This window comes from Centroberyx affinis, unplaced genomic scaffold, assembly GCF_046629955.1.
Source record: "Centroberyx affinis isolate AG114_WGS23_722 - 3 ecotype Tasmania unplaced genomic scaffold, CSIRO-AGI_Caff_v1 ptg005081l_1, whole genome shotgun sequence".
NCBI classification, from domain to species: Eukaryota; Metazoa; Chordata; class Actinopteri; order Beryciformes; family Berycidae; genus Centroberyx; species Centroberyx affinis.
The window spans coordinates 33,088-58,378 of NW_027282514.1; the positions used below are offsets into that span (position 1 = coordinate 33,088).

The 25,291-nt window shown below is 43.2% G+C and overlaps 1 protein-coding gene across 2 annotated transcripts in view; it reads right to left on the bottom strand.

Moving 5' to 3' along the window:
- cpeb4b (cytoplasmic polyadenylation element binding protein 4b) overlaps positions 1-25,291 on the bottom strand; it is a 34,739-nt gene that overhangs the window by 8,202 nt on the left and 1,246 nt on the right. Inside the window, exons 2-8 of one of the 2 annotated variants that reach the window (XM_071545958.1) lie at positions 24,031-25,274; positions 13,810-13,900; positions 7,478-7,528; positions 4,106-4,129; positions 1,954-2,124; positions 634-723; positions 5-123 (exon numbers count right to left, since the gene is read on the bottom strand). In XM_071545958.1, coding sequence (XP_071402059.1) covers positions 5-123; positions 634-723; positions 1,954-2,124; positions 4,106-4,129; positions 7,478-7,528; positions 13,810-13,900; positions 24,031-25,227 — 1,743 coding nt within the window. In that variant the 5' untranslated portion in view covers positions 25,228-25,274. The remainder of the gene's footprint in view (positions 1-4; positions 124-633; positions 724-1,953; positions 2,125-4,105; positions 4,130-7,477; positions 7,529-13,809; positions 13,901-24,030; positions 25,275-25,291) is intronic. The other variant, XM_071545959.1, reaches the window with a different exon arrangement.

A 25,291-nucleotide genomic window follows, 5' to 3' on the forward strand; every position in this document is an offset into this window, starting at 1 on the left:
TGACCGGCTTGTCTTTGATGGTGGGGCTGGACACACAAAGATACAGCTTGCCGTCCTCCTCGATGCAGGCATCGATCAAAGCCTGCACCGAGCTCTCATCCTGGAACAGCAGGAAGGCGTAGCCTACACAAAACAGGGCAGGGTTATTCATGCTGCTAGGGGTGCAAAGTATTGACAAAACATCATATTGGAATTTTGTTTGCCGAATATTGCGACTGCATTTCTGATCACAGTGTACTGTATTCACAGCAGGACGGCAAAGCCTTTACAAACAGACGACGACTAAACCAGACTGCAGGGATACACACATATTGACGGTGGTATGACGCTTATACAAGGTTAAGACAGGGTTTTGTATCAGAGAATTTTCCCAATACAAGTCGGTTACCAAGAGACACATCTGTCTTTTTCACACATAAACGGATGTTCTATCAATTTAATGGATTGAATCTATTTAAATCCCAATTATTTGTGTCCAAAGACGCCAAAGTAATGTTCTTCCATAAAGTAATGAATTGGATCAGTAATCGTATAGCTGCATCCCTAACAAACTGTGAACTGCAGGGTTTCTATCGATTACTAGAGCGTACAGTACAGTATGAAGAAGCAGTGATGACAGACAACCTGACTTACCTTTGGGGGGGAAATAGGATTTGCTCTCTGCTTTGTGAGGCCAGTCCACAAACAGGTGGCCGAAACGGCGGAAACTGGCTGTTATCTCATCTGGAAACAAGTAGACAGAATTCACATCGGTTGGCAGTCAACAGTTTATTTTCTATAATGAAATAATAAAGGATAAACCTGCCCTGAGATACTCTTACACTATTATATATCAACGCGTTCCATATGATATTTTGTCATGAAGTGTTGTAATTAACTTTTTCAGTGTACCCACTCTCTCCCTCGTCTACTTCTACCTCACTTAGTGATTTCCTACATTTCCCAGAATGCTTTTCGACAACCCTCAGAGGTTTGGCATGAACTTGTTCCATTCAGTATGTGTAGGTGGAGAGATTAATAGTGACTGCGACAGCAGAGCAAGAGTTTTTGCAGTCAAGAAAAGGGTAGAGTCGTGCCCCAAACCCAAAATGCAACATGTCTCGTGGCAGCATTGCATTATGGTCTATTGAAGCTACCGTGGGTGTCTCTTCCTTTTCTGAAACTGATTTCTCCCTGTATGATTGCTGAATGTCAGTACAAAATGGACTCTAGAAATCAGCCCTTGCTCTTTGATTCTGAGGCACTGACACCAAAACCTGATGTTTACCACTGATGTTTTAGATTGCTGAAACACTTTCTGCTATCAAATTCAGAATATTGTAGCTGCACTGGAAATATCTTAATGTGACGTTGCGCCATCTAAGCTTGGCCAGTTATCAAAGGAATACACACCACCAAACAACAAAATGGACCACAAAATGCAAGGTGCATCGCTACTAGCTGTTTTATAACAGTGTTAAAGTGTGTTAGAGTGGATTTTTCCTTTAAAGGTAGCCTGGGCAGGAATTTCTCTAAATCAATCATTGTTGAAAAAAACAATGTGAAGACGGGCATCACTGCTGCGCTCATACTTCACAGTTTATTATTTCCCCTCCCAAATGCTTTTGCTGTGAAACTTGCCACCGTATGAGGTTGTTTCTTATTTCACAGGAAATTGAGTGAGATAGCTCACATGCTGAACCAAACGAAGAAATGACGGTACAAAGCAGCTCATTGGGGAAAATATTTGTAACATTTTTGCCAGTATAAGAATGTGCTTTCCAAACTGATTACACAATGACTAATGAGAAAATCCAACATCTTGAAATCTGCCTCTAGCCTCATTCTTCATGTTTAGGTCGGTTGTTCTTAGGGATGTCCAGCAGTCAGGCATCGCACCAACAGGTTGACCTAGAAGAATTTGTGAAATCTCTCTCCCTCTTTCTCCCTCCTACCGAAGTGCGGATACTGTACCTTCATCTATATCCGGGGGCAGACCTCCGACGAACACCTTGCGCGAGTAGCGTTCGACGCGCTCTCCGTTCTGGTGAGGGAAGCAGTGCGGCGACCCGAGGCCCGCCAGACCCTGATCGCCGCGCTCGTCGTCAGGGAAACCGTCCTCCATGGGGAACAGAGAGGAATGGCCTGAGGGAGAGGAGAGGAGGAGAGAGAAGGAAGAGGTTTACTTCCTGAGGAGAGAACTAGGAGTTAAAGACAAGGAGGGGTCATTGACGTCATGGGACAGCACCATCGCAGCAGTGACAACTGCACTTTGGCATTTTGTTGAACGCCTTTTTGTATGAATTACTGACATTTTTCACTGCCTGTAATCCACCTGGTTCTGGCTACACCTGCATGATTTGGTTGCCATGACAACAATGACTCATCTTTTTCTACACTTCCAAAGCAGCAGGAGGAGGCAATGCATTTATTTTTTTTGTATTTTACTTTATTTCTATGGCACATCACTTAGGCTGTGGCCTTGTACACAAGCAGTTTGTAGCGTGCAGCGCTGTTGCATCTGGTTTTGGAAATGGATCAAAAACTAATGCATTGTCCTACATATGAGAAAATGTTCAAAAACTTTAGCTTCCCCATTACCTCATTACACCCACTGCACAGAAACAATTCCAACCTTGTCTCTTAGAGAATAAATGAATTAGCTCATGTAGCCGCACCATCTTTTCACTCTGTACATTTTGGAAAACATGTTTAACAATTCAAACCAAGTAAGCAGAGAGGCAAAATGTGTACTGATGGCAACTCTGTTTGTGCCTGCCTCATTAACGTTACTACAGCTGCATTTTAAATAAACAAATCTGTAAATATTTCAATGAGTGTTGTGTGGTTTTCATACCTTCCAGTGAGTGTGCATTGTCACTGAAAAGTTGCAGAAACCACTAAAGCATTTCCAAAACCCATAAAAATCTGCAAGTGTGTACCAAGCCTAAGACTATTATAGTGATAACACTGTCTAAAGAAAAACCTACAAGGCACAACAAACACATAGGAATGAAAAGTAATATAAATTGCAGGAAGGTTGGGGGAGGAAAGGGAAAGGGAACGCAGGTCAGAAATGAGTCATTTTTTATATCTGTTCAAATAAAATCAGAAGAAATATAGATGTAGTCAAGAATGACAATTGGTAATAGGTCAATTTTAGTCATAAAGCATGGGGATATTATGCACTTTGAAAACATCAGAGTCATCTCACATTGCTGAGAAATGTACTGAACGTCATGTTATGTGTTGTTCTGTCTCTGTGTCTTGAGCTTAATTAGCTGCCATGACTCAGCCAGGGCCAGAAACACTGTGCTCTGTGTGTGTGTGTGTGTGTGTGTGTGTGTGTGTGTGTGTGTGTGTGTGTGTGTGTGTGGGACTGAACGAGCACGCAGGCGCACACACCCACAGCCCACTGTGAAACTATTTAGACATGCTCACTGAGAGGACACTACTCTGTGTGTGTGTGTGTGTGTGTGTGTGTGTGTGTGTGTGTGTGTGTGGGTGGGTGTGTGTATGTTCTGGAGGTTAAGCCCTCCCCGGCCTATTCCTGCTCCCATCCAACCTGCGCTGAGCTGCTTTATACAGATTTATGTAAGGGAGTTAGCCCTCAGCTTACAGTATGTACTGTGATTGTGTGTGTGTGTGTGTGTGTGTGTGTGTGTCTCAGGCCATGTGCCCGGCCATGTGTCTGTGCTTCTGTTATAGAGACTGTGCACTGTGTCTGTGTGCCTTATTCTTCTTCAGCAGGACCATAACAAATGTGACACTAACAACTTGCGATGTCCGACTTAATCAACTTGCAAAATGCGTGGGAAAATGGGAAAATGGATGGCAAAGTCAAGCATAACAAGAGAAACACAGAGTAAAGGAAGAAAAAAACCCACTTCACAAGCTCAAAACAAGACATTTAGACGATCATGCAGACAAACACCATCACTTCACCAGACGGATGCAGAGTGCAGGGTCATTCAAAACTTACACAAGTATTCATTTACCAACACACCATTACCCCATAAGCAACAAAACCATTACAGCACAGCTTAACATCGCAAAATGAATCAAAATATCCAGGCCTAGAGATTTGTACTTTGTGCTGAGAAAGATATCCATAATTATATTTTACCTCGTCTCCTGCCATAATTCCTGGCTGCATGTGGAACAAGGACAAATCAAAGAAGAGGGTGATTATAAAAGATGCACAATGTATCAATAAAGGGCCAAGTGGCCACGAGCATGGACGGGATGTTATTATTATTATGATTTTTTTTTTTCATTTTATCAAACAGCCATAAATCACTGTGGAACCGTCACCCCCCCCTTCTTTATCCATGCTGAAGTCACAGTATGATTTATTTTATTATAGCGGCAAGTCTGTTTCCTTTGAAAAGATGTGTACACAGGCTTCAGAGGTGCCAGGTAATGAGTTGTAGCTAGTTGTAGCTAGGCCATGTCAAGATACAACGCTTTTATCTCACTCCATTTTGAAAAAGACTGGGGGATGTTTGACACGTTTGCTTTCAAAAAAAAAAAAAAGGTGGACACTTGTCAGCTGACATGTCATGCCTTGGTAAATCATTGGCTAGCAGAGATGAAGTAAAAAAAATATATATATATCTTTGTGTGGAGTTAGAAAAACACCATTTCTCCAATCTCCTCCTTTCAAAGTCTCTGTCGCACTAAACACAAAGAACTCCATCCTCGCAGCTTTTGTGAATGTCAAGTTCCCCAGACTTGAAATGGTCACAGTCATTTATTTTTGTTCCTAGTTTAAATCCAGCCGCAGAAATCCAATTCCCTTTTCTGCCCTAAAACATGGGCCTATATCTAACGAAGGTCCATCAGCCCACAGCTAGGTTCACTGTCATCTGTTTATATCTCCTAAGGTCTCTGTAAGGAAGACTCTCTCTATGCCCATTCACTGAATACACTCACAGGGAAATAATGTTTCTTTGCACTGAGCTGAACTGAAATGAATGGAATTGGACCGAATTAAAATTAAGTGCAGACTGGAGAGACTGAAGCATTGACCCATCTAAAACTGGAATAGATGAAGAAATGGTCAGAACACACAAGCAATAATCCTCCGCTCCCCCAGTGGACCTCCACAACCCAGATGGACATACCAACTCTTGGGAAGGTCAGAAAGAGCTGGAGGGAGGTGGAGAGAGACACACGAAAGAGTATGAAAGAGAGAGAAAAGCAGATTGAAAGAGAGCGGAGTGTGCTATAAAAAGATGTGTGTGTGAGAGAGAGAAATAGATTGGAAGAGATGGAGGAACAAGCTTATAAAAAGCTGTGTGGGGGAGATACAGCGACAAAATGAGAGCGAGCGAGAGAGATAAAGAGAAAGAAGCATGCAATTTGTTTGTATATGCTTATGTGAGAGAAAGAGAGACACAGAGAGAGGGAAAGAGAGAGAGAAAGCTGGTGTGTAACCTCTGAATCCTGTCTATCCTCTGGCACCATCTGTCTCAAGGCTAGATGACAACTCCTGACCATGTGATCTCACCATGTGACCCGTGGATCTTTGTGACGATACTACTGACCTCTGCTGCTCTACCTCCTGGCTCAAGACCAGGAGGCCAAATCTACTACAGTGCAATTATACACAGAGAAGGAGGGAGGGAGAGAGAGCGAGAGCGAGAGAGAGAGAGAGAGAGAGAGAGAGAGAGAGAGCGAGAGAGAGAGAGAGAGAGAGAGAGAGAGAGAGAGAGGGCAAGAGAGGGGACGATGGATATTGAGCCGCTGTTGTGGAAACTGCAGCATGTCAAAAGGGACTTGCCAGATTTGATTTTTCAGCCATTAGGGAGAGAAACACTGTTATTTATATACAATTAAAAGTCATCCTTTTCTACAGCGCAACAGGACCGTAGGAGGAAATGCTGGCAGGAGTCGAAGAGCCAGCATAATGCGACAATAACAGCTGAGGAATTAATTGAGAGCGATGTGCTCGACACTTCATACTGTATATTTCAGAGACACTGGCTGAGAAGGATGTGATCAAGAGCACAAAAAAGCAAGAAAAAAAAGGCAAGAAAGCAGTAATCTCTCATTAGAAATGAATGGATGTTTTGTGTCCAAAAACCCTAAGATCCCGAAAAAAGAAACATAACATACAGACCGAGAGCGTATAGCGTTAAGATTAGGAGTTAAGCTACCTAACTGCGCTGACATATGGCTAGTCTCATCCTGATGACACTTTTCTATCTCCTTCCTGATCTCCATCCATCCATCCCCCCATTATCTCACTGATTTCAATCCCTCCATCCCCCCCCCCCCCACACACTACTTCCTCTCCATCCAATCAATCTGCCCTAACATCTCTCTTTCATCACTCCCTTCCTCCATCTACTAGTATAGTTTAAACCAGTGGTTCTCAACCTTTCTGGCACGTGACCCCTTACAACGAAGTGATGCCTACTAGCGACCCCCATTACAGACTGCATATGCAGTTCAACCAAGAATGATATTCCTTTTTCAGGTTGTTTCATTTGATTGTCAGAGTCAGGCTTAAAACTATGCAGTACTTCACAAGAAAAAAACAACAATTTTAGAAAAATCAGAAAAAATAGACATAATGGGCCTAATAAATCTGTATAGTAGAAATGTGTTTTTCCAATCCCATAAATCCACACAAAATTGTCCCGAGCCCCAGGCTGAGAAACAGTGGTTTAAGCCACTGGTACAAAGTAGTATAACCACTCAAAGGGAAGGGAAGGATTCAACGAAAATTACTTGTTGGGTGACCGGTAAACCACAACAAAAACACGAATTGGTTTATTTTTGGTGGGATTGGTGCGGGGGGGGGGGTTGTTAGTAATTTTATTCATTTTAACATTTGGAAAGCAGGGAAGGGCAGTGTAGGTGAGACACAGAAACCCACAGAAAGTTCTGGTAGGATTCAAGCCAAGGTTAGCAAGAGCACACGTGTGGCTCCAGAGGCGGCGGACAGAACCGCTCCGCTATCTCCAGGCGCCTGATGAAACTCAGTTTAACCTACATACACATTTGCCGGGGCAAAACACCACATTATTATGGGTCACCAAAGTAACTAAAAATGGGTGACTCGTAGTTGTTATTTATCAACTTCACTGGGGAAACAAATTACATCATCATCCATTAGGGGTTATGTGTTTTCAGTATTAACAGTACAGAGCTGCCAAATACATCCGTTTTGACAGCTTTCTAGTTTTAGCCTAGCCAGCTATTTGGTTGCATAACTTCAGATTAATTGATGAGTTCTGTTCCAAAATCTGAAATCAATTATTTGAAAAAAGTGACACCTACTCTAGGATAGTAGATAACCTAAGACCTTAATTGACAAAATGATAGCACTTTTACAGACTGGATCATCACTATTTTACATATTGAATGATAGATATACAGTACAGAATTTTGGATATGAACTCTTCCAATCCCTAATCTATTACCTTTCCAATTCATAATCTATCATGTTAGTGGGCCTTTGAAAGGCGGAGCAGGTTACCATACGTACCATTGAGGGGCAGAGGGTTGTCCCCTCCTGGATGGGGGAACCCCAGACGACCTGCACAGGAAGACACAGAACAGAAATCTTTAACACAATGGGGCCTACATACAACAAAATGTGACACATGGAGGCATAAACAGTTGTAACTTCATTAAAAGGAGAACACCAGTGGTTTTGACATGTCGGTCCTGTCAGTCTTTCTACGATTGGAGTTAGGCCATTTATCAGACCAATATTTGTCATGTCTTTGTTGATTCATCAATTTGTCATTAACACCAGGACACTCAAAAATCAGCATATTTCAGGAAAGATGTTATGCTTATCTGTGAGATGTTTCTATTTTGTTTTAGATGTGCAGAGATTTATTTAATTGATGGGTGCTTCTGAAATCATGCAGCACACACTGAAAAACACATCTCTATAATAACAGGGTATGGTTTAGGTTTGAAATAGCTGCTTCATATAGTACTATGTTGTGAAGCACTCTGACAGTTCATTAATATAGTTAATAAAGACAAGGCTATGACAGCTATGGGCATACTGAGTGTTGTTTCCACATCAATCTCATTAGGGCTTACAACTGCGGGACACCAACCATCTCCCTCCCTCTCATCGACCCCCATTTCCCTATCTGTGCCTCTCCCTCTAAGCTCTATATCATACATTTTGCATTGAGCCATTTGCCAGGCGCGTCTCACATGCACGCACACACGCACACACACACACACACACACACACCCACACAAATACATATTATGATGCCAAACAAGCTTCAAAGTTATGCAAGGCCAGGCTAGGTTGGCTTGCTGCAGAGGGATAATGAGAATAAAGAGCTGAAATAGTGCAGCCATTGTTGTGCGGGTACGGACCGCCCTGCGATTGGTGCATTCCGATGCCTTGGTCACACGGAATTCTACTGGCCCCTCCCCCACACCTCGCCTATTCAGCCCCACAGCACTCTGGGTAGATGTAGTACACAAACACAGAACTAGGACTCATAGACCGAGATGGACCACCCGTGGCTGCACTGGCCTTTTTGACGTTTGACTGAGTTTTTGGTGGCCATAAAGTTCAGATTGTGATGAATGTGCCTACACTACCAGTCCAGCCATAATTTTCACTATTTTCGAAATTTTAGAATAATAGTAAAGACATAAAAACTATGAAATAACACAAATGGAATTATGCAGTGACCAAGAAAAATGTTAAACAAAATGTTAAAGAAATTCATACATAGGCATCAACTTCACTATTTATATTTGTCTAAGAAACAAATTTCAAGCATTTAAGCATAAGCCTTTAGCTCAAAATGGCTTTAAGAGAATAAAAAAGTAGTACATTCAATCTGGTGTGTCCAAACGTTTGACTGGTAGTGTAGGCACATTCATCACAATCTGAACATTATGGCCACCAAAAAGTCAGTCAAATGTCAAAATTCTCCCAACTAAAATCTGACGTGCCAACCAAACGACATTATACTGTGAAGTTCAACTCCTCTCCCTACCACTACAGAATTCGAGGGTTTATCTCCCTCAGTAATTTAGCTTTATAATGTGTATGCAGATAAGTGCACCACCCAAACACAAAGTCCAGCACAGCATAACTCCGTCATATTGGGTTTTAAGAGAGTTAAACAGCGTTTGAGGAGCATGTGGGCGTACACGTACACACACACATCGCATCTACGTGTGTCTGCGGGGCTGTGTGTGTCCGCTCTGTGAACCTTATTTGCATGCTGCTGGCTGCACACAGCTACAGTACAGTAACAGTTGAAGCGTACGCATGCATGGACACACGGACACACACACACACACACACACACACACACAGTAGGAACAGAGGGATCCTTTCTGTCAGTCAGGACAATGCTGGAAGCCATTCAAAGCCACTTCTACTGTAGACATTTTCTCTCTCCCTGTATCTCTCTCTCTTTTCCCCTCGCTTCCTCACTCTCTCACTTTGTTCAATATGTTCTGCTGAAATGAGAGATTTGTGTTCTGCTCCTGTGTATGTAAATGTGTCTTGTGTATGCATGCTGTCTGCATGTATTATGTGTGTGTGTGTGTGTGTGTGTGTGTACGTGTGAGAGACAGTTGGCCTGGAGAAGAATCACTGCTCAAACGAGAATAATGTGCTGTAATTATGTTTTTTTGCTTTGCTGAGAAGGAGAAGGGAAGGACTCGCTATATCTCATTGCTACAATTGGCACGGCACTGTACAAGCTGCACTGTAATTATGAAAACAGGGAATAAACAGTATTATACTACACAGCAAGAGAAAGAATAGGATATGGAAGGCAAAGAGGCTGTGTGATGCATCCTGTGTAAGCTAAGTAAAGTATGGGGTATGAGAAAAAAAAAATCCAAGAAAGCACAGGATGACGGAGAAGTAAGAAAGAGAAAATACATGTCAATTAGTGAGAAGAAAAATTAACATGTGGCAGGTATAACATACACTAGTGGAAAAAAACGTGGAGTGAAATGAAATCTGGGAACAGTACAATTCTGTCTCCCAGACTAACAGCAGCAGAGAATAGGTTTAATATTAATAAATACGTCTTTATAGCACTTCTACACTTCTGTGTAACATGTAACATGAAAACGACATTCATATTATCAGCTATAGGGAGTTGAGGTCAACATTACTTCTGGTAGGCTTACTTCTTGTAAACTGCCATTGTAATATACACTGCTAACATTTTCCTAAGTTTCAATAATGACCTACATGGTTTGATTACATATGAAGCAGCAGCTTTTGGTATTCAGTATAGAAGACTACTTATTGTGTCGTCTACTTATGCCAAGCCCTTGGATCTATCGGATATGGGAACCGAAGCTAAGATACCCGACGTGGCTAACGAGCTATCCTTCCACTCCTCCTCTCTAATATTAAGGGAAGACTTACTAGGGTTTGACAGCAGAACATTAGAGCACAGCTGGATATGGCTGAGCTCGCCGGGACTCAGGTTGAGAGGAATACGAGGTGATACTTAAGTGTCTGCAGCTCAGAGTTTCCCTCATCTTGTTATTGTAGCAGTGCAGGGTGTGTGTTAGTTTGGTTTTTATTACTTGGCTGCCCCCTTTTTTGGGTCCCTTTTTGTTAAACCTAGAACTGCACATACACTTCCCTATGATTAAATGGCTAATCGTTAGATAAACATTACGACTGGGGGAAAAGTATAAAATAAACATACAATTTTCAAATTTCATCTTCTGTAGCAATGAAATGTCTAAAAGAGAAACATTGCATTTTCTCTGTCAGTAGGCATGGATGCACAAAGCCAATTTTTCACGGCCATTCCCAGAACTTAAGAACATAAGTATGTGCTGGTACAGAGTCCAAGGTTGATCCATTTCTTGTATTCAGACTTGGACCACTGGCTTGGGATCAGCGGACAAAAATGATTGCATTTCAGCCTTGTATCACACCAATAACTGATGCAGGTATTGGTGGATCTCATTGGTGTGAGATCTTCAGGTTACAGGATGGTCTCTCTAACCATCAGGCCCCCTGCCACCCCTAATGTGTATGTTTTTATTCTTTTTAACCATGTTATCGTTTGTTGTGTCCTCTTCGTTTTATCTGTTCCACGTCAATTACCCACGATCCACAGTATAGTCTGAGCTGAATTTAGCTATATGTCAAAAAAGAGGTGTAGTTGCCATCTAGTAATACGCCTTCTGGTCTGATAAACTGGAGAGAGATATGACTGGCGGGCTAAAAGATAACTTGAACTCTAGCCAACAACCTACGCAGCCACAGAGCCCCACCCAAAGCCTTTCAACCCCTCTATACCACATCAAAAAATGATCAATACTGCAACTACTCAAGCTATAAGCTACTCCCAACCAATAACCAGTATCAGCTACTGTACTCTCTGTTAGCCATTGGCTACACACTCTTTACCAATAATCAATGTCAGTTACACCCGCTAAACCAATAAACAGCACTGGATACTCACCAATGTCTGCTTGTCTCTTTCAACCAATAACAAATGTCAATTATACCCTCTCAACCAATTACCAATGGCTGATTCTCTTTCTCAAACAATAACAACCAGTGCCAGCTATTCCCTATACCTGCTTCCTTTGTCATCTATCAAAATCAATAGCTTGCATCGATTAGTTTAAGTGTTATTCTGAGCATGAGCAATCGCCTATCATGGTATTCAGCCAATATGCTAATGCTAAGGCTTCTAAAGAGTGATTACCAAGCTTAGGCCATGTGACCTTATGATGAAATAACTGTAGGCAAAAGTTAACCAGAAAGCAAAATAGAACTATTTCTGTTGCTTAATGGATCAATATGCTTGTACTGTTTTAACTTTAACGTATACAACAGCCTGATACAGTGTGTGCATGTGTGTACAGATGCACAGTACTAATGGAGCATGCCAGAAGCAGCTGTTCACAACACACACACCATCTGATCCACATACTGTATAGAGCTTCAAAGAAGAGGAATAGAGGGTGTTATATCCACCTAGGAATGAACAGACTAACAAACTGACACTTCTTGAAAGGTGTAATTGACTCTTCCTCTGATAAGTGCATCTATAATCTCAAACAACATCAAATCATAAGCACCATTTGCTACCGAAGCCAGATGCTTCCCATTTCCGATGCAAAATATCTCGATCTCTATAGGCTACTTCTCTCTTTAATGCAAGATGTGGAAAATATAACATTTTCTTACTGGTGAACTGAAGCCGATAGATCTCAACAACCACAACTTCTCACTAACCGCAACAGCAACATGTATTTGTTTGTATCACAAATGTGCCACACTTTTATAACAGAGTGCCACTGTGTTTAGCAGATTGTTATCCTTCAAAATGGGAAGCTTTACAATTGCAATTGTTAGACACTAATGATGGCCAACAGCTTCAGTTCCACAGACAGAGTTGAGAGCAGGAGCCCAAAATTAAGTCCTTCCATCGCTCTCACAAATCCCATCTTAAATATACAGAGCCTAAGCCTCCATCCCTGCATTCTCTCTGTGCCTCCTTCTTAAAATGCATGGGAAAACGAGGCCATATTCATGCACCACATTCAGGCACACTGTTGTAGGCTGAATTTTTCTCACCTCACAGTTTGAGAGAGGAAATATTTTTTTGAAATTCAACACTCGCCTTTCTTTCTTCTCGATTTCCTAGGCGTCATGCCGTCCTAAATAGCATCTCAAACTTGCCAGACAGTGTATCAGTTGCAGAGAGGGAAAGAGAGAGTGAGAGAGGAAGAGAGGGAGAGAGAGGAGGAAGAGAAACGCGAGAGGTGTGGACTGACTGCTGTACAGGCTGACCTTTCTCATCCATATTACTGTTGATCCTAACACCAAGAGTAGGCTCCATGAAGACACAATGTCTAGATGTGTGATCTGTGGAGGAAGTGAAACTTCTCTGCTAAGAATTGAGGTGTTAAATTTTGAATAACTGTGAATGTATGACTGGTTATCAGCCTCACCTTGCAAGGTAGCACTCCTACCAGTGACTTGGCCACTGACATACAGCCATGATACACATTTATCTCCTTTATCAAGTATGTAAGAGAGTGTAGGGTCAATATACATTTAATTGTGGTACATCAGGATGTGGATGTTCTTCAGAATTCCAAAACATATATTTTGCCATAAAAACGTTCTTATATGCAATCTATGAAGACACTTTTGAGAATGACAGGTCTATTATTATTTTGGTACTTTATACTGATATTTTGAATTGAATGAAATAAACTGAATTGACACCTACCATGTCTAAAAACATGTAACGTGAGCTAACAATGTAAATGTTCAACAATGTTGCTGTCTCATATATATATATATGTATGAGGACAGGATGGTAGGATGTGACAGTTTGTGATGAGGTGCGACATTTCTCAGTCTCCCCTGTCCTGTTCAAATGGAGGAGCAGTGTCACTACCTGTGTGTCATCGGCTTGATATAGATACACATGGAGAGGCGGGGCTAAGCCGGAAAAACACACTGATGGGTTACACACTTCCCCTGGGTGTACATTCCCATCCAAACCGCATATATCTCAATCATCGCTGAACGAAATCTAAACTGCAATTCTGTTTTGTTCCCAGCATGTCACGATGGTAACCACATCAGGTTTTTTTGCATTTGTAAACAGACTGTAAAATGTCAAATAGTTGCATTGCTAGTAGGTTAGCTGTACTCTGCAAGTGTCCAGATTATGAGTATTATTAACAATTATCAGTGTCCTTTTTCCTGCTCACACGACGCAAGAGTACTACTGATCTGTTGGCCAGAGGTTTGGTACATGTAATTCTGTGGCTGCTTAATGTTTTGTGTTCTTGATTGACAGCTGACATCTTCACCTTTCAGGGTGTCCTGCTCAGCCCTCATGATGTCGATCAGGGAGCTCTCCAGAGTGTTCATGTTGAAGCCGTCAAACGACCTGGTGCGCTCCTAAAGAGAGAACGGGGAAGAGAGAAGAGAAACTCTGTTTACCTTTAAGCAGGGAAGGGATTCGCTGAGAACACAAACTATGTTTCCGTGCCAACCTGTTTCTTATCCATACAGTTACAAACCACAAACCTGTTCACACCTGGGAGACACCTGGTGCAACCAGTCTTTTACTGTTGTCTACTGTTAATTGGAGCAAGTAAGTTTATCTACATCTTTTTTTGTTACATTAATTCAATTAACCCAAGCTGACCAGAGAGCACACTTGCACAACAGGAAGAGACTCCATTTAGTCGAAGTCATCTTTCATCTTCATTCAACATATTGTTTTGCAGTTCTGACTGCTTCACACTCTTAAACAACAATGCCTAAGCTAAGAGTCTGAGCAGTCATGACAAATGCAAGCTAAACATTAAAAGAAAAATCAATCAACAGTTGTGACAGTTAGGCATTAGCCAGGCTGCTTTTCCAGTTATTCTCGATGTGTTTTAACCTGATTCTTTTAAATGTCAAGTTAAGTGTAAATGCAGGTAGAGCTCAGAAACAGAGATTCACTACGGCAGCATGATGGAAGTCTGTGGGAAAACAAGCACTGAAGCGGACCAAGTAGGAGCTGAGCCAAATTATGATTGACAGCAACGTCACCTACAGCAAGGGCATCCATGAAAAAAGTTGGCATACCTACCATACTGGAAATGTTTGTATACACACACGCAAATAAATGGGTATACACACGCCCAACAATGTGTACACACAAACACACCCAAACACATATCCATGCACACACACACAGACACACTCTTAAAGTGGCTTGCTGATAAGGGCTCAACCTCACCAAAACAAAATACACTCTCATGTAGGGCTGCAACTAACGATTATTTTCATTGTCGATTAATCTGTCAATTATTTTCTCGATTAATCGATTAGTTGTTTGGTCTATAAAATGTCCGAAAATGGTGAAAAATGTTGATCAGTGTTTCCCAAAGCCCAAGATGACGTCCTCAAATGTCTTGTTTTGTCCACAACCCAAAGATATTCAGTTTACTGTCATAGAGGAGTAAAGAAACCAGAAAATATTCACATTTAAGAAGCTGGAATCAGAGAATTTTGACTTATTTTTCTTAAAAAATTACTCAAACCGATTAATCGATTATCAAAATTGTTGACGATTAATTCAATAGTTGACAACTAATCGATTAATCGATTAATCGTTGCAGCTCTACTCCAATGTGTACGTTCCTCTTTTACATTTGTGCCAGAAGGCAAACTGGAGCTAAAAGTCAAAACATACCATGTACTCACAACATCATGTGCTCAAATCCAGCTCATGACCTTTGACTCATTTCCCCCCCTCCATTTTTCCGATGCATACTATCTTCATAAAGCAGAAACGCCTTAAAAAATCTTGTATTCCTCATCCATGCGTCAGACATCTCCCACTCTACAGCGCCTACAGTATGACTGTTCCACTGGCTATAAGCTGTTGTTCAATTAGGCCTGTACATTATGACTAAAATGGGAATCACGATTATTTTGCTACATAGTGTGGGCATGAATATAGGCTAAGTCTTGATGATTTCAGAAACAAAATTATTTTGCTACACTTATATTAACATCTTGATAACTTATAGAGCAGTAAAACTAAATGTTTGAATATTAATTGTGAAAACCAACCAAGTATAACAATAAACTATTTATAAAGAGCTTTTCAAAACAATAGTGAGTCAGTCACGTGCTTTTCAGAAAATACAGTGCCTTACAGAATCATTAAAAGAGAGGGCAGAAGATTGCAAAAATAACATAAACAAGAGGAATAAAACATTATGCAAAAGCCTGTTCATAAAAGTATGCTTTGAGGAGCGATTTAAAAGAAAATCTGAAATCATAATATACATTATTAATTGTGCAGCCCTATGTCCAATTCACCTCCCCTGTCCTGTACCAGAGTCTAGTCTGAAAAACGTCCCGTCAACAACACCGTGTGACCGGCCCTGCCCTCGGCCTGACTGATAACCAACAGGCCTTGCACAACGAGAATCACCCACAGTAAGTAACCTATCTGTCAACCTAGTCTGTCTGTCTGTCCATTCACCCGTCTGTCTGTCTGTCCAACAAAAGTATCCGTGCCTAACCTACTAGTGAGTACTCATTTATTCGACTACCAGGTTCCACCCATACAACAAACTACAGGCCAAAGTCTGTGGAGAGCAGGCTAAAAGCAAAACAACACGGGAAAGAAAAGCACATAGCTTACAGAGGTCAAATGTTAAAGGGTTCAGAAAAATAGACCCGTGTCACTGAACCAGATCTACCATGTGACCAAGGGTCTGCCAGGAAACTAACGTTTTCATCGACTATCCAAAAAAAACTATCCCAAAAGCCACTTCCACTATCTCACCAGCTAAAATGTCTTTAGAAGACAAAAGAGCCTGGTTGGATGTCTGGCAGACTGGCTGGTAAAATCAACAAACTTCCCAGCTGCAGCCAAAATTTACCAGCATTTGGCTGGTGCGCATTTCAAGGGAGGAACATACTAAAACAGACTTGACATGGTAGAAGAGCACACCCAATGCACACTCTCTCCCTCAAAACAAATATCAACATAGGGATATAGGCCAGACTATGTCTACTATTTTCTCATATCCGCCTCAGTAACTTCTGTGGACTTAGGCTATAGCCTCAGGTAAAATAAACCAGGCATTCAAAGACAAGAGAAGCAGAAACAAGTGCAGGCCTTGGAACAAGAGACCAGTAGTTGGTATAACCTAGACAGGGACAACACACACACACACACACACACACACACACACACACACACACACACACACACACACACACACACACACACACACACACACACACACACACACACACACACACACACACACACACACACACACACACACACACACACACACACACACACACACACACACAGGCACAGGCACAGGCAGATAGACAGCAGCATTACCCCACCATTATCCTGTCACTGGACGGTTAGCTACAAGGTGCAGTATTTCTGGGGTCTGGTGCATTTCTACAGTTTAGTCTTTCTATGGCATTATGTAGACAGAACTAGTAAAAGAGCTGGTTAGCTAAATAAGTTTCTGCAATTAACCTGTTTCTCTACCGAGGACTGCTTCAAACATTGAATGCATACATCATGTTTCATCATTCTTTCTTGTGGTATTATCTACTTTGTACAGAAATATTTGGGCCGGTGTAATATCGTGGGGCAACAGCTATTATATAGTTTCAGGAAGAATAGGAATTAATTTTGTTGCTGAGGAAGACTTAGGACTCAGTATGGCGGACAGGAAGGCTGCCGCTCTGCAGTTGCTAAGCATTGGACTGGAGAGTTGCAGACGGTGATTAATCATCAGATCTGCCCATCCTCCTCTCTCAACAACTGGCCAGCTGACCAGCAAAGTACTCATCCCTGACAGATTACAGGGCGTGCGTGCAAACAAACACATACACACAGTCGTGCTCGCTCATCATACCCAGAGACACACACACACGAACACCCCCACACACACACGCACACATTAGCTGCAGGCCTATCAGACAAGCAAGACACAGGCAAGACACACACCATTTACAGGGCCATGGTTGCGTTTACCCTCCCAAACCTCAGCCCACATCATGTGCATCTATGAGAGCTTCTCCACACAACCCAAGGCTTGGGTATATAAACATAAAATAAATTACATTAGATCATTCTTTTGAGGCAACAAGGAAACGTTGCCCAGTATAACCACATAAACTGACAAAAGCATGATACAGACTTGTCTAAAACCAAACAAACAAACAAACAGGTGAGACACTACCATTTCCTCCATGGCTGTCAATAAAAAGCCTGCGTGACTGATTGATTTGCATTTTGCAGAGTGGCAGTGCCTGAAATGTAACTGAATTAGGCTAAACAAGTGGCTAATTCATTATCGAATTTGAATTATCCACCAAAAACGTCACAAAACAAAAACTTAAGCTGCACTTGGTGAACAAGAGAAAAAACAAATGCAAATTGGCTCTTGTAGCCTTCATCAGGGTTGACCAAAAAAACAACCAAATAGACTATTGTGCTTGCTACCCAAATAGTTAAAGTAGCCTCTCCGATAGTCCCTCCAAACAGGTTTTAAACATAAGTACGATTAACTAGACTTCCCCAGATAAGGCCACCTCCTACAGATTTTGATGACATGCAGAGAAGTGAGGAATGATTAAATACAGCAAGCTGTGGGTGATTTACCCCAACATTAATCTTCCATGTCACCTCTCTGTTAATGAAAAAGGGAAGAAGACAGGGGAGAATGGAAGAGTGGAGGAAAATATGGGAAGGAGAACAGGAGAATGAAAAGAGGTAAAGAGTGGATGAAGGAGAAGACTAAGGGTGGGGTTGTGATTACAAGGGTGTGATTTTTCAGGGTTTTTTGGACACCTCACATTCATTTATAAAGAGAAAATTGCAGGTTTTTCCCTTCTTTTTCCAGTCTAGTTTGTTTCTAATCACATCCCTGAGAGAAGAAAGCGAGAGAGAGGAAGGGAGGAAGGAGACGGCTGGAGATGAAAGAAGGGAATGGAGAAAGGGAAAGCAAGCGGTGAGGTAAGGCAAAGTAAAAAGAGAAGGAAAGAGGGCCGGAAAGGGAAGCAGGTTGAGCTTTTGATACTTGTGATTATGTTGCTTCCTGGTCAAAGTATTTCAAAGGCCTGCTATGACATTAAATAACCCCCTACCGTCAAAAACAACCTATTACCCAGTGTTAGCGGCTGAATTGTGTGTGTGTGTGTGTGTGTGTGTGTGTGTGTGTGTGTGTGTGTGTGTGTGTGTGTGTGTGTGTGTGTGTGTGTGTGTGTGTGTCTTCATCTGGTGCAAATGGGGCTACAGAGGCGTGGTGAATAGTGTGTCTGTGTGTGCATTTGTGGTGCAGTGGGGGCGATGGAGGTAGGGGTGAATTTTGTGTGTGTATGTGTGTGTATTTGTGGTGTAATGGGGACAACAGAGGCAGGGGTTCCAGCAGTTTTTCCATGGCTTGGGAATAGACTGAACTGACTCCTTCATCGTAAGCAGGTAGACTAAACAGAATACGACACTTTGACATAGCCTCTGCTTTTTCTTCTTCCTTTGTTTAAAACACACGTGCAGAAGACATAGGCCAAAGCCTAATTAGGGCCCGTGCACATGTGTGTGCGCACACACACGCTCTCTTTCTTCCTGTTTCAGAGCGTCTGTCAAGGGTATGAGAAGGGCACAATGAGGCTGTATGCGCAGTAGAGTCATGTGCTTGCCAGCGCAGCTCAGGCCGCTCATTAGTCTAAAAAACATTTCTCTCATTTAACACCAGCGTCACAAGGACCAGAGGTAATGGCTGAAACCCAGGGCTTCTGCAGCTTAATGGCTCAGAGTGTGTGTGTGTGTGTGTGTGTGTGTGTGTGAGAGAGAGAGAGACACACAGAGAGAGAGAGAGGGAGAGAGAGACAGAGAGAGAGAGAGAGAGAGAGAGAGAGAGAGAGAGAGAGAGAGAGAGAGAGAGAGAGAGAGAGAGAGAGAGAGGGTTTGCATGCATGCGTGTACATGTCATGAATAAGGGAATGTAGGCTACCTAGAATGACTGAGGCTTCTTCCTTCACAGTAAACCTATAAGCCTCAACATGATCCTGTTTTTATCGTGGGAGCTCCAACCCTCTCATGCCAAGCACAGCCAAATAGGCAGATGGACACTTGAATCACCTGTTGTGCTAACTGGTAAATGAAAAAGAAAACCAAAACTGTAGGCACCTGTTCTTCATGAGCTGTCAACACCATATCTGACCGCATAGGAGCCCACTTGGAGAACCACTGTTTTAGGGTTGTAATATAATTTTTTGGGGGCAATGTAGATGGGCAATGGTGAGATGTAAGGTCAAATGTCTATTCAAATGTTTCCTGGTGAAAAGATGTTCCTAAATAATTTAAGTAATGATAAAGATGCACTCCTCGAGCGTTGTTGCACATCAAAATTGCCCTAAAAGGTTGCACTGTGCATCATTGCCTTTAGCAACCTTGCCAGACAATAGAGCTAATCTCCCATCTCCCCACCAGCCTAACAGCTGATATGACCGTTAGGCCTAAACTATTACAAAACAACAACTTCCCCACTTCTACTGACCATTCACATGACGATGATTCATCATCTTTTTGGCTATACTTGCAAGAGGGTTGTGGTTTTATTCTACAAATAAAAGGGATGTTTTGATGAATTTGCTTTAGATCAAAGCAGTCTCAAACTGCACACATGTGAATGCACATGCAGACATACTTGTCTTTCACCCTCTTTTGACAGCAGTAATGAATACAGCACTGGCCACACTGATCTAATCTGAAAAGCTGCTGTGGTAGCTTCACAGTGGCTTGTCAGATACGTAATTCTCCATTCTAGTGAAAGCACTGACAATCACTGATGTATGCCCGTTTGTTTATTTTGCTATTGATCCTTCAAATACACCTAATAATCTGTCACTTTGATTTGGCTGGCAATTGGAAACATCAGAGATTGAATAGACAGTTTGACAGTTGGTGCCGCTGCAGAGCTGAAGGTTTGGTTTTATAATGCACCTTCCTACAGCAGTATGGCATTAGGCTACAGTATTTCTAAGCTACACAAACAGCAAGATGTAACCAACAATTTCCCAGATAGCTTACTGAGACAATATCCTGTGCTGGCTTACTAGCTAACCACCAGAAGGCCTTAAGGCCCCGCGGGTCTCGCCCTGGTCTTTGGCCAAATCCACCAGTCCAATTCAGCCCAGGACACCTGACACAACAGCAGGCCTCTGACCTTGAATGTCACAGGTGAGGAGGGAGAAAGGAGGAAAGGAGGGTAGGAAGGAAAGAAGGAAGGAAAGACTGCCATTCAGGCAATTGGAAAGTCTGTTGCTCTAAAGCTAGTTACAAGCTGACCGGTGTGTTAGCAGCTAGCAGCAGTGCGCCTGGCCTGCAGCCCATCCCAAATACTAAAGCTGCTCTAATACAGCAGCGGCCCTGCCTGCTGGACCAACAGCCATGGTACTGGCACATTTTCTCCCTCTCTGTGTACGCACTCATGGTGCTGTAAGGCGCTTTGGATAAAATGTCCACCAAATGGCATATGGTCACGCTCTCTCAAATTGCATCTACACATTTGCTCATACAGTACGTTCACACACACAGATCAGCTGACAGGCTCTGCCCCAGGCTGTAACAAGATGATGCCCAGCTCCATGCAGGAGCGTGGCAGGGGAGGGGGGGTCTTTGTTTTAACAGCTAGCTATTGTAACTCACCTGACAAGTGGCTTATTCATGTTTTTATGTGTTTCCCTATCAACTGACTAACACGCATGTCTCATTTGTTGCCCCCTGGGCTGAGTGTATGGCGGGGTGCAAGTGTTACAAATGTCTAGGCTACTTTTTGAGAGATGACTGTCTCTTTTGTCTCCCTCTCCTATTTAGTGTGTTACTATCATGGCTTATCAAAAAGTGCACAAGGGAATACAGTCTATGATAAACTTTGATTGTAAATAACAGGTATAGAACAATGGGAATCCTAAAACAAAAGCTACTAAACCTTCAACTGTTGTGTCGGTGCTAGAATGGAAACTATGTGAGGCAGTTGGACCAGGCTAATAGTGGAACACAGTGTGACAACAGTTCCTGATGGGGTCCATTTATCCCACAGTTAAAGGAACTACAGTATTTCCATTACCAAACTTTAGGGTGCCTTGTGTAAGGAAACATGTGTCATCAATCATCAGTGCAAGTATTGGGATAGACTGGATTGAGGACAGTTGTGAAACCACAGAATGGAAGCTATAGGTCTGCTGCCTGTGGTTGGCTAGAGCAATTCTTGGTCAGGGGCAAATAAAATGGGAGTGAGATGGCCTAAGCCAATTGGTCCTACAGCAATAGTAAATACAAACAAGAACACTGTATATCTATAGCTTGGGCCTAACACAACCTTGACAAAGATAACATCAAGATTACACAAAACAGAGGAAGCCTCTGACCACTATAAAACTACACTACACTTGGCTGCCTGAGTAATAATTCAACAGTGGTTTCTACAGCAACAGCTCCACCACTGCAATATGATATATTTCCAAACACCAAAATAACACGACTTCCACTGAGAATCCAATCACACATCCGATGGTTAATAGGCTAAGTGTCAGCGTACATCTTAATTCTTTCTTTTTTTTCTTCTCTAGACATAAATTATCAATCCCTGTTACTCTTGTTCTTTGTAAATGGGGTTATAGTTGCATAATCAGTCTCTTTCTCTCTCTCTCTCCCTCTCTCTCACACACACATACACAGACACACACACAGAGTAAGGCTATTCTACACCCACCCTCCCTCTGCCCTTGCAGTATCTAGAGGGCAGAGGGACAATGCTACTTTAGCTGATCTGATTCTAACACAAGCAAGGGCACCAGACTGCAGCTAGAGTAATGCTGGCTTTAGCTTAAATCTGCCATGGGAGTATAACAGAAGCGACTCTTGACTCCAATGCTCAAAATGGATGCAGATTCACAATTTTGGGTAAAGAGCTTGGTACACAAGGAGATGGCACCGATCCTTGTTACAAGCCTTGCTATCCAGAACCACTTCTTTTTGCTTGATACGTTTGGAAATTGCATTGAAATTTATAAATTGAGTTAATTTTACTCCTTTTACTAAATATGAGGAGTTTATTCTCCATGACCATCTCCACCATTTAGCCTGTTAGCCAATGATAAATAGCTGCTTAGGGGTTACCCTCCCTAGGCTTACTAAAGCAACAATACCCATGACATGTCAAGACATGTCAGTGTGTTTGGCCTGTGGTGCACAATGAGTCATTAACTGCAAGGGGAAATAAGGAAATACCTAGAAAGGTGAATGATAAATTGAGTTAATTTGCTTGTTTGGGGAATTTAGTTCATTGAAGCAGAAATTGTCAGGGAAAACTGAATGAAAGTGACATATGATGCCGCTGACTTCCTCCTTGGCCAGAAAACCACATTGTCCCTCACTGGTGGTCTCCAAGGCCGATTAGTAATGTTGTTAGGCTATTGACAAACAGCTGAAACAACAAAGGCAAGCAATCACTCAGACAATTTAGCACTATCTAGTGCATCCTAGATGACATTAGGGACTAGTATTAACCGACTACCTGACCTAAATTTGACAGAGCATACAGCCTGTCATCAGTGTAGATGAAGAAACATTTTGATGAGACCAATGAGCTGGCATTTTGAAGACGGGTTGCTAGGCTATGGGGGCCATGTCCTGGGTTATTAATAATGCGCTAATCCTGAAAATCATTAGGCTACATTTCACAAAACAGAACAGATTGATACCCTGAGATCTGGCAGGAGTAAAGATAAATAGGAATCGAGCTCCATCAATCTAATTCTCTTTCTGACGTTTTTTTGTTTCTGAATGGGAAATCAGATGATGATGTCTTGTCTTGCCACTGGCGTATCTAGATTTCTCTCTACATCTCAATCTCTGTCATTCTCTTTTCTCCATCCCTCCCTTCCCTCTCCTCGCTCTCACCTTCCCCATTTCTAACCTCCCTCTCCCATTTCCATTTTCCTCTCCCCATCTTTTTCGCTCCCTCCCCAACGCCCCCCCCCCCCACCACCTCGTATACGTGGCACACACCACTGCAGTGACAGAGCCACATTAGTCATCATCAGGGACCCACAGCCATGGAAGTACAGAGCCCAACGACTGATGTCTGAGCTAACACGGTGACAAATGCATCATGTAAATCCATGCCCTCCCCCCAGGCCCAAAAATAGCAGCTACACCACATACTGTAATAAAATTAGCAGCTAATATGAATTGTTGTATGGTACGTTTATGTTTTATCATTCAGGCAGTGCTGAAAATTACTCACACACAAAAGCACAAACACACACTGCACACACACATGCTCATATACACAAGCAAAAAAAAACGTGCACTGTGCATATACGATCAGATACACTAACGCACACACAAGCTAACTGATACGCGAGATATCAAATGACATCAATGCTAATGAATTTATCAGTGACAATCAATAAAAGGAATTGCTGACTTGAATTATTACAAACTGATACAATCAGACTATCAAGTGCAGGCTGACCTGGAAGGGGAAGATGTTATCGCTGCGGCCCACTCCGTCATCCATCCAGGACTTGGGGTTGAAGCCGGCGGGACTGTTTCGAGGGTACTTCTGGGATGCCACGTGGTTGTTAGGGAAGGTCTTCTTAAGCGGAGAGATGGAGTTGATGGGGGTCATCCCGCCGTTCAGCCCCCGACGATACTCTCTGCCCTGAGACCCCCCCCAGCCGCCGCCGCCGCTGCCGTAGCCTCCTCCGGGACTCCAGGAGGTGGAGGAGCCGGGGGAGGGAGAGGGGCTCTGGTAGCTGGCCGGGCCCCAGGGGGACGGGGGCTTGTTCAGGCTGTTGGACAGATGCGGCAACTGGCTGAAGGCCGCGTTCCTGTGCGGGAAGGGGGGCGGAGGGTGGGGGGAGGCCGGGGAGCGCCGGTGCTGCTGGTGCTGGTTGTGGGGGTGTTGGAAGTGGGGGTGCGGTGGGGGAGGGGGGTGGTGCTGGGACAAGGCCGCCGCCGCAGGTCCGATCTGGGGGGAGAAGTTCCCGCCGAACCCCGGGCTGACGTGGTGCGAGAAGTTCTGGAACAGCAGGGGCCCGTTGTTGGCGGAGGCCGGGTTGAAGAAACTGACGTCCTCGTTGATGATGGTGGATGGCGCCGGTGGGATGGCGGCCGACCAGTTGTTGAAGCCGGTGAGGGACGACGAGGTTGTACTGGACTGGACCGGGCCGGTTCCCCCAAGACCAGACGTCTCCTGGTAATCGAAGCCCGTTAGGACCGGAGACTCGAGACGCAGCTGCTTCTCCTTTCCGTTACTTCCTTCAGACGTGCCGTTGTCTGTCTTGCCTTCCTCTGACCGGGCCTTCTCTAGTTCTGAAATGATCCCTCCGCCACTTCCACTCTCCTGGTGACTCCCAGGGGACAACTGCTGCTGCTGCTTTTCTTGCGTTTCTTGCATTTCCTGTTGCTGCTGTGCTTTGGGCTTCTCTGGGCCCCCCAGGATTTCGTCTTGCACGCTGTTGTGGGTGGCAGAGGCAGGAAAAAGCCAGGGAGAGCCTCCCGTGGTGCCATTCCCTGCGGCTGTGGTGCTGTTTATGAAAGCAGCAGGGCTCTGCGACACATTCTGGTGGTGGTGTGGGGGCTGCAGATGCGGGTGGATTCGGACCGGGAATGCAGACTTGTTGCCAGTGTTGTTTTGAACTAGGACTCCAAACCCGTAATCCCCCATTTGTTTTCTCCCCCCACACACAAATGCTATCCCGTGATCGTTTGGTCCTATTGAGAGAGAACAC